At 69.9% G+C, this 11,957-nt stretch overlaps 1 protein-coding gene across 1 annotated transcript; it reads right to left on the reverse strand.

The window, feature by feature from the left end:
- Positions 1-1,425: 1,425 nt before the first annotated feature.
- Positions 1,426-9,981, reverse strand: NEU1 (neuraminidase 1). Its single transcript, XM_088536641.1, has 6 exons — positions 9,910-9,981; positions 8,063-8,249; positions 6,460-6,719; positions 3,612-3,794; positions 2,621-2,840; positions 1,426-1,689 (listed from the first exon to the last, which is right to left on the reverse strand). The coding sequence occupies exons 1-6, from the start codon at positions 9,979-9,981 to the stop codon at positions 1,469-1,471; spliced, it is 1,143 nt and encodes a 380-aa protein (XP_088392767.1). The 3' UTR covers positions 1,426-1,468.
- Between the last annotated feature and the right edge of the window lie 1,976 nt (positions 9,982-11,957).

An 11,957-nucleotide genomic window follows, 5' to 3' on the forward strand; every position in this document is an offset into this window, starting at 1 on the left:
TAGGGACCCCAGACCCAGTTTCGGGGTGTCCCCAGTGCCTATACGGAGGCCAAGCCCCGCTTTGGGGTGTCCCGGTGCCTATAGGGACCCCCAGCCCCATTGTGGGCTGTCCCATTGCCTGGAGAGACCCCAGACCCCATTTGGGGTGTCCCCATTGCCTATAGGGACCCCAGGCCCCATTTGGGGTGTCCTCGGTGCCTATAGAGACCCCAGACCCGGTTTCGGGGTGTCCCTGTTGCCTATACGGACCCCAGGCCTCATTGTGGGGTATCCCCGGTACCTATAGGGACCCCAGGCCCCGGTTCGGGGTGTCCCGGTGCCTATCGGGACCCCAGGCCCCCGTTCGGGGTGTCCCGGTGTCCCCGGTTCCCCCGGCCCTGCGGGGGGGGGCGCCCCGGGGCTCTCCGGGGGGGGGTCCCCTATAGCCCCCCCCCAACGGGGGAGCCCCGCGGACCGAGCCCGGGGGGGCCCCGGTGCCCCCCCCGGTAACCCCCGTTCCCCCCCCCCCCCTCCGGTAGCCCCGGTTCCACAACCCCCCCCCCCGCCCCCGGCCCCGGCCGGAACCCGCCGCCGCCGCCGCCATCTTGGCGCCCACAATGGCCGGGCCCGCCGGGCCCCCCCCCGCCCCCCTCCCGCCGCCGCCGCCGCGGGGCTCCCCCCTCCCCCCCCGCCCCGGGGGGGGCCCGGCGGGCGCGGGGGGGCCGCGCGGGGGGGGCGGCGGGGCCGGATGGGCGGGGGGGGGCCGCGATGCGGGGCCGATGGCGGCGGCGCCGCCACTCACCGCGCGCGCGGGGCGAAGCAGGCGCCGCCTGACGACACTTCCGGCCACGCCCCCGCCGCCTTCCCGCGCGCGCCGCCGGGACCCCGCGCCGGCCCCGCCCCCGCCGCCCGCCCGATCCGCGCCCCGCCCCCCGCCCCGGTACCGGAACCGACCGCGTTTCCCGCCGTTTCCCCCCCCGTTTCCCGCCGTTTTCCCTCCGTTTCTCAGGCGGCGCCGCGGGCAGCCCCGAGCGCGGGGTCCTCGCGGGTGGGGGGGGGCGCCCCCGGCGTCACCATGGCGACCGCCCCCCCCATCGGCGGCAGCGGCAAGCCCCGCCCTCCCGCGTCACTGCGGCGCCCGGCCCCGCCCCCCCGACGTCGCCATGGCGACCGCCCCCCCGTCGGCGGCAGCGGCAAGCCCCGCCCTCCTCCCGGCGTCGTCATGGCGACCGGCCCCGCCCATCAGCAACGGCCGTAGCCCGCACCGCTCCGCGTCGCCATGGCGACCGCCCCCCCATCCGCGGCGGCAAACCCCGCCCACCCGCGTCACCACGGCGCCCGGCCCCGCCCCCCGGACGTCGCCATGGCGACGGCGCAGCGCGCCCGGCCCCGCCCCCAAGGACGGCGCGAGGCCCCTCCCGGTTCCAGCTCTTTATTCCGCCCCCCCCGCGGCGCTGCGGGGGGCGTGGCCAGGGCCCGGTGGGCGGGGTCAGGGCCCGCCCGCGATGTCGATCTTGACGAATGAGATGCTCTCGATGGGCTGGCTCCGCCCCTTCTCGTAGAGCAGGTAGAGCGTGGGGGCGTGGTCCTGCTCCTCGGGGGGCGGGGCCGCCAGGGTGGAGTAGCCGCTCGGCCCCGCCCACACCTGCAGGCCCCGCCCCCACCACGTGGTGCCGTTGGTGAAGCTCCAGCGCAGGGTCAGGTTGACGCCTGGAGGGGGCGGGGCTGGCTGAGGCCACGCCTCAACCCCGGCCACGCCCTCCGGGCACAAACCCCGCCCCCTTTCATGTCCTGGTCCCTCCCCAGACGCCTGGGCCCCCCCTGGATGCTGGGGCCCCTTCCCAGACCCGTGGGCCCCTTCCCGGATGCCTGGGCCCCTTCCCAGACTCCCGGATGCTTCCCAGACTCCTGGGCCCTTCCCGGACTCCGGGGCCCCTTCCCAGACTCCGGGGCCTCTTCCTGGACACCAGGGCCCTTCCCAGACACCTGGGCCCTTATCCTGGACTTCCAGCCCCTTCCTGGACCCCTGAGCCCCTTCCCAGACTCCCGACCTCTTCCTGGACACCTGGGCCCCCTTCCCGGACTCCCGGCCCCTTTCCCGGACTCCTGGGCCCCTTTCCTGGACTCCTGGGCCCTTTACCGGACTCCTGGGCCCCTTCCCAGACTCTGGGGTCCCTTCCCAGACCCCTGAGCCCTTCCCGGACCCCTGAGCCCCTTCCCAGACTCCTGGGCCCTTTCCCGGACCCCTGACCCCTTCCTGGACTCCCGGCCCTTTTCCTGGATTCCCGGCCCCTTCCCGGACTCCTGAGCCCTTCCCGGACCCCTGAGCCCCTTCCCAGACTCTGGGGCCCTTCCCGGACCCCTGACCCCTTCCCGCACTCCCGGCCTTTTTCCCGGACACCTGGGCCCCTTCCCGGACGCCTGGGCCCTTTCCTGGACTCCTGGCCCCCTTTCCCGGACCCCTGACCCCTTCCCAGACCCCTGACCCCTTCCCAGACCCCTGACCCCTTCCCAGACCCCTGACCCCTTCCCGGACTCCCGGCCCTTTTCCCGGACTCCCGGCCCTTTTCCTGGATTCCCAGCCCCTTCCTGGACTCCCGGCCCTTTTCCCGGACTCCCGGGCCCCTCCCCGGCCGCTCACGCTGGCTCTCGTGGGCCGGGTTGCTGAAGAAGACGAGGCCGGCGGTGACGACGACGCCGGCGGCCACCGCGGGGTCCACGAGGACGGGGTCGAAGGCGACGGCGTCGGGGGGCAGCGTCTCGCCGCCGTCCCGGCTCCGCGCCACCATGCGGCAGCGGCAGTGGTAGAAGTTCTGGTTGCGGATGTTGACGGCCACGGAGCCGTCCGGGAGCTCGTAGGGCTGCGGGAGGGGGCGTCGCGCCGGGACCGGACGCCGGGGCCCTTCCCGGACACCGGGGCCCTTCCCAGACTCCTGGGCCCTTCCCGGACACCGGGGCCCTTCCCGGACACCTGGGCCCCTTCCCGGACACCGGGGCCCTTCCCGGGACACCGGTTCCCTTCCCAGACTCCCAGTTCCCTTCCCGGACACTGGGGCCCCTTCCCGGACACCGGGGCCATTCCCGGACACCGGGGCCCCTTCCCGGACTCCTGGGCCCTTCCTGGACACCGGGGCCCTTCCTGGACACCGGGGCCCTTCCCGGACGCCTGGGCCCCTTCCCGGACGCCCAGGGCCCTTCCCGGGACACCGGGGCCCTTCCCGGACACCGGGGCCCTTCCCGGACTCCGGGGCCCTTCCTGGACTCCTGGGCCCTCCCGCCCGGATGCCGGGACCCCCTGGACCTTCCCGGTCTCCCACTCCTGGTTCTCCCATTCCTGGCGTCCCGCCGTCCTGCTCCTGCTCTCCCATTCCCGTTATCCCATTCCCATTCCTGTTATCCCGTTATCCCATTCCCGTTATCCCGTTATCCCATGGACACCTGGCACTCGTCAGGAGTGAAGTCTCCCATTCCCATTACCCCATTCCCATCACCCCATTCCCATTATCCCATTATCCCGTTCTCCCGCTCCCACCTGACACTCGTCCGGGGTGAAGTCTCTCATTCCCATTACCCCGTTCCCATTACCCCATTCCCATTATCCCATTCCCATTCCCGTTATCCCGTTATCCCACCTGACACTCGTCCGGGGTGAAGTCGAAGCGGCTCCCGGGGCTCCCGTAGGGCAGGGCCCGCAGGGACCCCCCGACGCGCCAGGAGCCGCCGTCGTCGTCACTGAGCAGGAGGGTGACGCCATCGCGGTCCAGGGAGCCGTGACCACAGAAAATGAGGCGACCGCGAGCGGGATCCAACCGCTTCTATGGGGACAATGACAGGGACAAGGACATGGGGACAATGACGGGGACATGGGGACACCCGGGGACACAGCGACACCCCGGGGACAGGGACATGGGGACAATGACAGGGAGCGGCCGTCGTCGTCGCTCAGGAGGAGGGTGACGCCATCGCGGTCCAAAGATCCATGACCGCAAAATATGAGACGGCCCCGCGCGGGATCCAACCGCTTCTATGGGGACAGGGACAGGGACAAGGACGTGGGGACAATGACAGGGACACGGGGATGGGGGGACACCCGGGGACACTGGGACATGGGGACAATGACGGAGCCGCCGCCATCGTCACTCAGCAGGAGGGTGACACCGTCCCGGTCCAGGGAGCCGTGACCGCAAAATATCAACCGGCCCCGCGCGGGGTCCAACCGCTTCTGTATGGGATAGGGACACGGGGACGTGGGGACGTGGGGACAATGACGGGGACACGGGGACACAGCGACACCCTGGGGACAGGGACACAGGGACCCCCCGACGCGCCAGGAGCCGCCGTCGTCGTCACTCAGCAGGAGGGTGACACCGTCGCGCTCCAGGGAGCCGTGACCGCAAAATATCAACCGGCCGCGAGCGGGATCCAACCGCTTCTATGGGAATAACGACATGGGGACGTGGGGACAGGGACATGGGGACGTGGGGACAATGACGGAGCCGCCGTCGTCGTCACTCAGGAGGAGGGTGACACCGTCGTGATCCAAAGATCCATGGCCACAGAAAATGAGACGGCCCCGCGCGGGATCCAACCACTTCTATGGGGACAATGACAGGGACAAGGACATGGGGACGTGGGGACAATGACGGGGACACGGGGACACAGCGACACCCTGGGGACAGGGACGTGGGGACAATGACAGGGAGCGGCCACCATCGTTGCTCAGCAGGAGGGTGACACCGCCGCGGTCCAAAGATCCGTGGCCACAAAATATCAACCGGCCACGAGCGGGATCCAACCGCTTCTATGGGGACAAGGACAGGGACAAGGACATGGGGACGATGACGGGGACATGGGGACATGGGGACAATGACAGGGAGCCGCCGTCGTCGTTGCTCAGCAGGACGGTGACACCGTCCCGGTCCAAAGATCCGTGACCGCAAAATATCAACCGGCCACGAGTGGGATCCAACCGCTTCTATGGGAATAACGACAGGGACATGGGGACAATGACGGGGACACCCTGGGGACAGGGACATGGGGACAATGACGGAGCCGCCGCCATCGTCGCTCAGCAGGAGGGTGATGCCATTGCGGTCCAAAGATCCGTGACCACAAAATATGAGACGGCCCCGCGCGGGATCCAACCGCTTCTATGGGGACAAGGACATGGGGACATGGGGACGATGACAGGGACACGGGGACACCTTGGGGACACTGGGACATCCTGGACACACAACGAGGCGCCCACGCGCCGGATCGCGCTGATTCTATGGGGACAGGGACACAGGGACACAGGGACAGGGACATCCCGGACACAGGGCCCTTTCCTGGACATGGGGCCTCCCAACATGGCCCCCCCCCGACACCAGGGTCCCCTCAGCCACCAGGCCCCCCCCCAGCCCCCCCAGTACCCAACGTCCCCCAATGTCCCCCAAGGTCCCCAACGTCACCAATGTCCCCATGGTGTCCCCAATGTCCCCATGATGTCCCCATTGTCCCCATGTCCCCTCACCCGTATCCCGTATCCCGGTCCTGGCGCGAACACTCCCGCCCCCAGTTCCCGGCTCAGGTTCCGGGGGGGTCCCCAATGTCCCCATGTCCCCAATGTCCCCATGATGTCCCCATGTCCCCCATGTCCCCATGATGTCCCCATGTCCCCATTGTCCCCATTGTCCCCATGTCCCTCCTCACCCGTATCCCGTATCCCGGTCCCGGCGCGAACACTCCCGCCCCCAGTTCCCGGCTCAGGTTCCGGGGGGGTCCCCAATGTCCCCAATGTCCCCATAGTGTCCCCATTGTCCCCAGTGTCCCCATTGTCCCCATTGTCCCCTCACCCGTATCCCGTATCCCGGTCCCGGCGCGAACACTCCCGCCCCCAGTTCCCGGCTCAGGTTCCGGGGGGGTCCCCATTGTCCCCAATGTCCCCATTGTCCCCATTGTCCCCATGATGTCCCCATGATGTCCCCATTGTCCCTCCTCACCCGTATCCCGTATCCCGGTCCCGGCGCGAACACTCCCGCGCCCAGTTCCCGGCTCAGGTTCCGGGGGGGTCCCCAGTCCCCCCAATGTCCCCATTGTCCCCAATGTCCCCATAGTGTCCCCATTGTCCCCATGGTGTCCCCATTGTCCCCATGTCCCCCCTCACCCGTATCCCGTATCCCGGTCCCGGCGCGAACACTCCCGCCCCCAGTTCCCGGCTCAGGTTCCGGGGGGGTCCCCATTGTCCCCAATGTCCCCATGTCCCCATGATGTCCCCAATGTCCCCATGTCCCCATAGTGTCCCCAATGTCCCCATTGTCCCCATAGTGTCCCCATGTCCCCCCTCACCCGTATCCCGTATCCCGGTCCCGGCGCGAACACTCCCGCCCCCAGTTCCCGGCTCAGGTTCCGGGGGGGTCCCCAATGTCCCCAATGTCCCCATGTCCCCATGGTGTCCCCATTGTCCCCATAGTGTCCCCATTGTCCCCATTGTCCCCTCACCCGTATCCCGTATCCCGGTCCCGGCGCGAACACTCCCGCGCCCAGTTCCCGGCTCAGGTTCCGGGGGGGTCCCCAGCTCCGCCCCCCGTCGCGGCTGCTCCTCAGAACGAGGCTGGGGGGGCGGGGCCCGCCGCCGTGCGCGCCCTCCGCGTAGAGCAGCAGCGTCAGCCCCGCCCCCGCCGCCAGCCCCGCCCCCAGGCTCAGCCCGTCCCCCGAGGAGCCGTCGTCGGCCACGAAGAGGGAGGGGCCCCACGAGGAGCCTGCGGGGGGGGCGGGGGGACAGGGGGGACATGGGGGGGACATTGGGGGACATGGGGACATGAGGACATTGGGGGGACATGGGGGACAGGGGGACATGGGGGGACATGGGGGGGACAGGGGGGACATGGGGGGACATGAGGGGGACATGGGGGGACATTGGGGACATGGGGACATTGGGGGGACATGGGGGACATTGGGGACATGGGGGACATTGGGGGGACATGGGGGCATGGGGACATTGGGGACATGGGGACAAGGGGAGGACATTGGGGACAGGGGGGACATTGGGGACATTGGGGACATGGGGGGACATTGGGGACATGGGGGGACATGGGGGGGACATTGGGGACATGGAGGGGACATTGGGGACATTGAGGACATGGGGACATTGGGGGTACATGGGGATGGGGGGGACATGGGGGACGGGGGGGACATTGGGGGGACATTGGGGACATGGGGGACATGGGGACATGGGGGGACATGGGGACATGGGGGGGACATGGGGACATGGGGACATTGGGGACATGGGGGACAGGGGGACATGGGGGGACATTGGAGACATGGGGGGACATAGGAGGACACAGGGACATGGGGACACGGGGAGACATTGGGGGGACACAGGGGGGCATGAGGGGACACGGGGACATTGGATGACATGGGGATGGGGGGACATGAGGGACATGGGGACATAGGAGGACACAGGGAGACATTGGGGGGACACAGGGACATGGGGACACGGGGGGACACGGGGGGACACGGGGGGCAGTGAGGCCGCAGCCCCCCTGTCCCCTGCTCTTCTCCCCATAGGCCCCACTGCAGCCCGCAGGGCCCCAGGGCTCCCTATAGGGCCCCGCACCCCCTATGGGCCCCATAGCCCCCCACAGGGCCCCACAGAGCCCCCCACAGGGCCCCATATTGCCCCACACGGCCCCACGTCGCCCCATATCCCCCCATATCCCCCCATGTCACCCCACATCGCCCCACGTCACCCCACATTGCCCCACGTTGCCCCATATCCCCCCACATCGCCCCACGTTGCCCCACGTCGCCCCACATCCCCCCATATCCCCCCATGTCACCCCACGTCGCCCCACGTCGCCCCACGTTGCCCCATATCCCCCCATATCCCCCCATGTCGCCCCACATCGCCCCATGTCGCCCCACATCACCCCACATTGCCCCATATCCCCCCATGTCACGCCATATCGCCCCACGTCGCCCCATATCCCCCCATATCCCCCCATGTCACGCCATATCGCCCCACGTCGCCCCATATCCCCCCATATCCCCCCATGTCACCTCACATCCCCCCCCGTCGCCCCCCGTCGCCCCCCGTCCGCACCGTCGTCCCGGGAGCGGCGGCAGGCGATGAACTTGGCGCCGGCGTCGCCGGGCGAATCCTTGCGGCCCTCGACACAGGCCAGGAGCGCCCGGGGCCCCACGCGGAGCAGGAGCGGGATCCGGAACGCGGAGACGGAGCCGAGGCCGGAGCGCCAGAGGAGCTGCTCCTGGACCACGCGGGGGTGTACCTGGGAATGGGGCGATATGGGGCGCTATGGGGCGCTGTGGGGCGCTATGGGGCGGGATCCGGAACGCGGCCACGGAGCCGAGGCCGGAGCGCCAGAGGAGCTGCTCCTGGACCACGCGGGGGTGTACCTGGGAATGGGGCGATATGGGGCGCTATGGGGCGCTGTGGGGCGCTATGGGGCGGGATCCGGAACGCGGAGACGGAGCCGAGACCGGAGCGCCAGAGGAGCTGCTCCTGCACCACGCGGGGATGTACCTGGGAATGGGGCGATATGGGGCAATGTGGGGCGCTATGGGGTGCTATGGGGCAGGATCCGGAACGCGGAGACGGAGCCGAGGCCGGAGCGCCAGAGGAGCTGCTCCTGCACCACGTGGGGGCGGACCTGGGAATGGGGCGATATGGGGCGCTATGGGGCGCTGTGGGGTGCTATGGGGCACCGTGGGGTGCTGTGGGGTGCTATGGGGCGGGATCCGGAACGCGGAGACGGAGCCGAGGCCGGAGCGCCAGAGGAGCTGCTCCTGCACCACGCGGGGATGTACCTGGGGAATGGGGCGATATGGGGCGATATGGGGCGATATGGGGCTATGCAGCGCTATGGGGCGCTATGGGGTGCTATGGGGCTATGCAGCGCTATGGGGCGCTGTGGGGCACTGTGGGGCACTATGGGGTGCAATGGGGCGCTGTGGGGCGCTATAGGGCATCGTGGGGCACTGTGGGGTGGGGGCTCTCTATGGAAGTCCCTATGGGGCTGGGGGTCTCTATAGGGGTCTCTATGGGGCTCCCTATGGGGCAGGAGGTCTCTACAGGGGTCTCTATGGGGCTCCGTATGGGGGTCTCTATGGGGCAGGGGGGTCTCTATGGGGGTCTCTATGGGGCTCCCTATGGGGGGTCTCTATGGGGCTCCCTATGGGGGTCTCTATGGGGCAGGGGGGTCTCTATGGGGTTTCTATGGGGCAGGGGGCTCCCTATGGGGGTTTCTATGGGGCAGGGTGTCTCTATGGGGTCTCTATGGGATCTCTATAGGGGGTCTCTATGGGGTCTCTGTGGGGCAGGGGGGTCTCTATGGGGCTCCCTATGGGGTTTCTATGGGGCAGGGGATCTCTATGGGGTTTCTATGGGGTCTCTATGGGGTCTCTATGGGGTTTCTATGGGGCAGGGGGCTCCCTATGGGGGTTTCTATGGGGCAGGGTGTCTCTATGGGGTCTCTATGGGGTTTCTATGGGGCAGGGGGGTCTCTATGGGGCTCCCTATGGTGTCTCTATGGTGTCTCTATGGTGTCTCTATGGGGTCTCTATAGGGGGTCTCTATGGGGTCTCTGTGGGGCAGGGGGTCTCTATAGGGGTCTCTATGGGGCAGGGGGCTCCCTATGGGGTCTCTATGGGGCAGGGGGGTCTCTATGGGGTTTCTATGGGGGTCTCTATGGGGCAGGGGGCTCCCTATGGGGTCTCTATGGGGTCTCTATGGGGCAGGGGGCTCCCTATGGGGTCTCTATGGGGGTCTCTATGGGGTCCCTATGGGGTCTCTATGGGGTCTCTATGGGGTCTCTATGGGGTCTCTATGGGGTCTCTATGGGGCTCCCTATGGGGGTCGGGGGGGGGGTCGCAGCGGTGGGCGGAGCCCGCACCGCCCCGGAAGTGGCCCCTCCCGCGCCCCGGAAGTACCGTGTCCGGGGAGGCCACCCAGGCGCGCGCGGCCGCCAGGCCCAGCAGGGCCAGCAGCGCCCGCGCCGCCATGACGGAGTCACGTGACGGCGGGGGCGGGGCCGCCGCTTAAAGGGGCAACGGCGGCCGCGGGGGCCCAAAATGAGGAGAAAAACCGCGATTTGGGGCACGTTTATTACCCGTTTTATTACCCGTTTTATGGCCCCTTTTATTGCCCGTTTTGCCCCGTTCTGCCCCCGCCGCGGCCGTTTTAGGGGCGGGGCCTCCTCTGGCCGCGGCCCCTTTAAGAGCAGGGCGGGGCGGGGCCGCCCTCCCATTGGCTGCGCGCTGGGAAACGTCCGGGGGGCGGGGTCAGCGCTCGGCCAATCGCAGCAGCGGCCCCGAGGCCGAGGGGATCCTGGGAAGGGGGGAGGGAGGGGGGTGAGCCCGGGGGGAGGAGCCGGGGGCGGGGCCAAGGGTGGGGGCGGGGTCGGGGTCGAGGTCGGGGTCAGAGTTGGGGGTCAGGACCAGGATCAAGGTCAGGGGTCAGGGGTGGGGTCATGGCCAGGTCAGGGGTCAGAGGTCAGGAGTCAGGTGGGGGTCGGGGGCCAGGTCAGGGGTTGGGGTCAGAGGTCACGGTCGGGTCAGAGATCAGGCACTGAGGTCAAGGGTCGGGGGTTGGGGGTCAGAGCCAGGGTCAAGGTCGGGGTCAGGGGGTCCGAGGTCAGGGGTCAGGGTCAGGTCAGGGTCAGGTCAGCACTCGGGGGTCAGATCGGGTCAGAGATCGGGGGTTGGGGTCGGAGGTCCGAGGTCGGGGTCAGGGGTCACAGGTCAGAGCTCAGGTCAGGGGTCAGGGGTTGGGGGTCAGAGCTCCGGGGTTGGGGTCAGGTCAGAGGTCGGGGCGTCGGGGTCTGGGGTCAGGGGTTGGGGTCAGAGGTCGTGGGGTCAGGGTCCGAGGTCGGGGGTCAGGGTCAGGTCAGGGGTCACAGGTCAGGGGGTCAGGGGTTGGGGTCAGAGTCAGGGGTCCGAGGTCGGGGGTCAGGGTCAGGGGTCAGAGGTCGGGGTCAGGGGTCTGAGGTCGGGGGTCAGGTCAGGGGTCACAGGTCAGGGGTTCAGGGTTTGGGGTCCGAGGTCGGGGGTCAGGGTCAGGGGTCAGAGGTCGGGGTCAGGTCAGGGGTCACAGGTCAGGGGTCAGAGGTCACGTACCGCAGCGCCTCGTGCGCTCCCACCAGGTCCAGCTCCAGGTACCGGAGCCCCAGAGGCCCCGCCCCCCCCCGGGCCCCGCCCAGCTCCGACAGCGGCAGCTCCCGGAAGCGGGAGCGGAGGAGGAGCGGCGGAGCCAGCGCCGCCCTGGGGGCGGGGCCGGAGCAACGTCAGGGGGCGGGCCAGCGCCGCCCTGGGGGCGGGGCCAGGGGGTGTCCCCAAGGAGGGGGGGGGGTATGGGAGATCTCAAGGGCGGGGCCTGGGGGGGTCGGATCCTGGGGGGCGGGGCTGCGTCAGGGGGCGGGCCAGCACCGCCCGGGGGGCGGGGCCGCGGTGGGGGGCGGGGCCAGGGGGTGTCCCCGGGGGGGGTTATGGGGGATCCAAGGGCTGGGGGTGGGGCCAGGGCCGGGTCAGGGGGCGGGGCCCGGGGTTTCCCCAAGGAGGGGGGGGGTTATGGGAGATCCCAAGGGCGGGGCCTGGGGGGGGGGTCGGATCCTGGGGGGCGGGGACCGCGTCAAGGGGCGGGACCAGGGGCGCGTCAGGGGGTGGGGCCGCGGCGGGGGGGCGGGGCCCGGGGGGTTCCAGGGGATCCCAAGGGCGGGGCCCGGGGTGGGGGCGGGGCCGCGTCAGGGGGCGGGGCCCGGGGGTGTCCCCAAGGAGGGGGGGGTATGGGGGATCCCAAGGGCTGGGCCCAGGGGGCGGGGACAGGGACACGTCAGGGGGCGGGGCCTGGGGGTTCCCAAGGGCCAGGGGGTGGAGCCCGGAGGGGGAGGGGCCGGGGGGTCATTGGGGGATCCCGGGGGCTCTGGGGGGCCCGGGGGGGGGTCATGGGGGGGTCCCCAAGGGGGGGGGTCCCGGGGGGTCCC

The sequence above is a fragment of the Tinamus guttatus genome, unplaced genomic scaffold (assembly GCF_059628265.1).
Source record: "Tinamus guttatus ecotype Peru unplaced genomic scaffold, ASM5962826v1 Tinamus_guttatus_pri_ptg000688l, whole genome shotgun sequence".
NCBI lineage: Eukaryota > Metazoa > Chordata > Aves > Tinamiformes > Tinamidae > Tinamus > Tinamus guttatus.

Coding starts and splice junctions, on each gene's coding strand:
- NEU1 (XM_088536641.1), bottom strand. CDS start 9,981: ATGGCGGCGCGGGCGCTGCTGGCCCTGCTGGGCCTGGCGGCCGCGCGC. Junction 3,795..6,459: donor GACCGGGATACGGGATACGG/GTGAGGGGACAA, acceptor TTGTCCCCATAG/AAGCGGTTGGATCCCGCTCG. Junction 1,690..2,620: donor CCCGGCCCACGAGAGCCAGC/GTGAGCGGCCGG, acceptor CGCCCCCTCCAG/GCGTCAACCTGACCCTGCGC.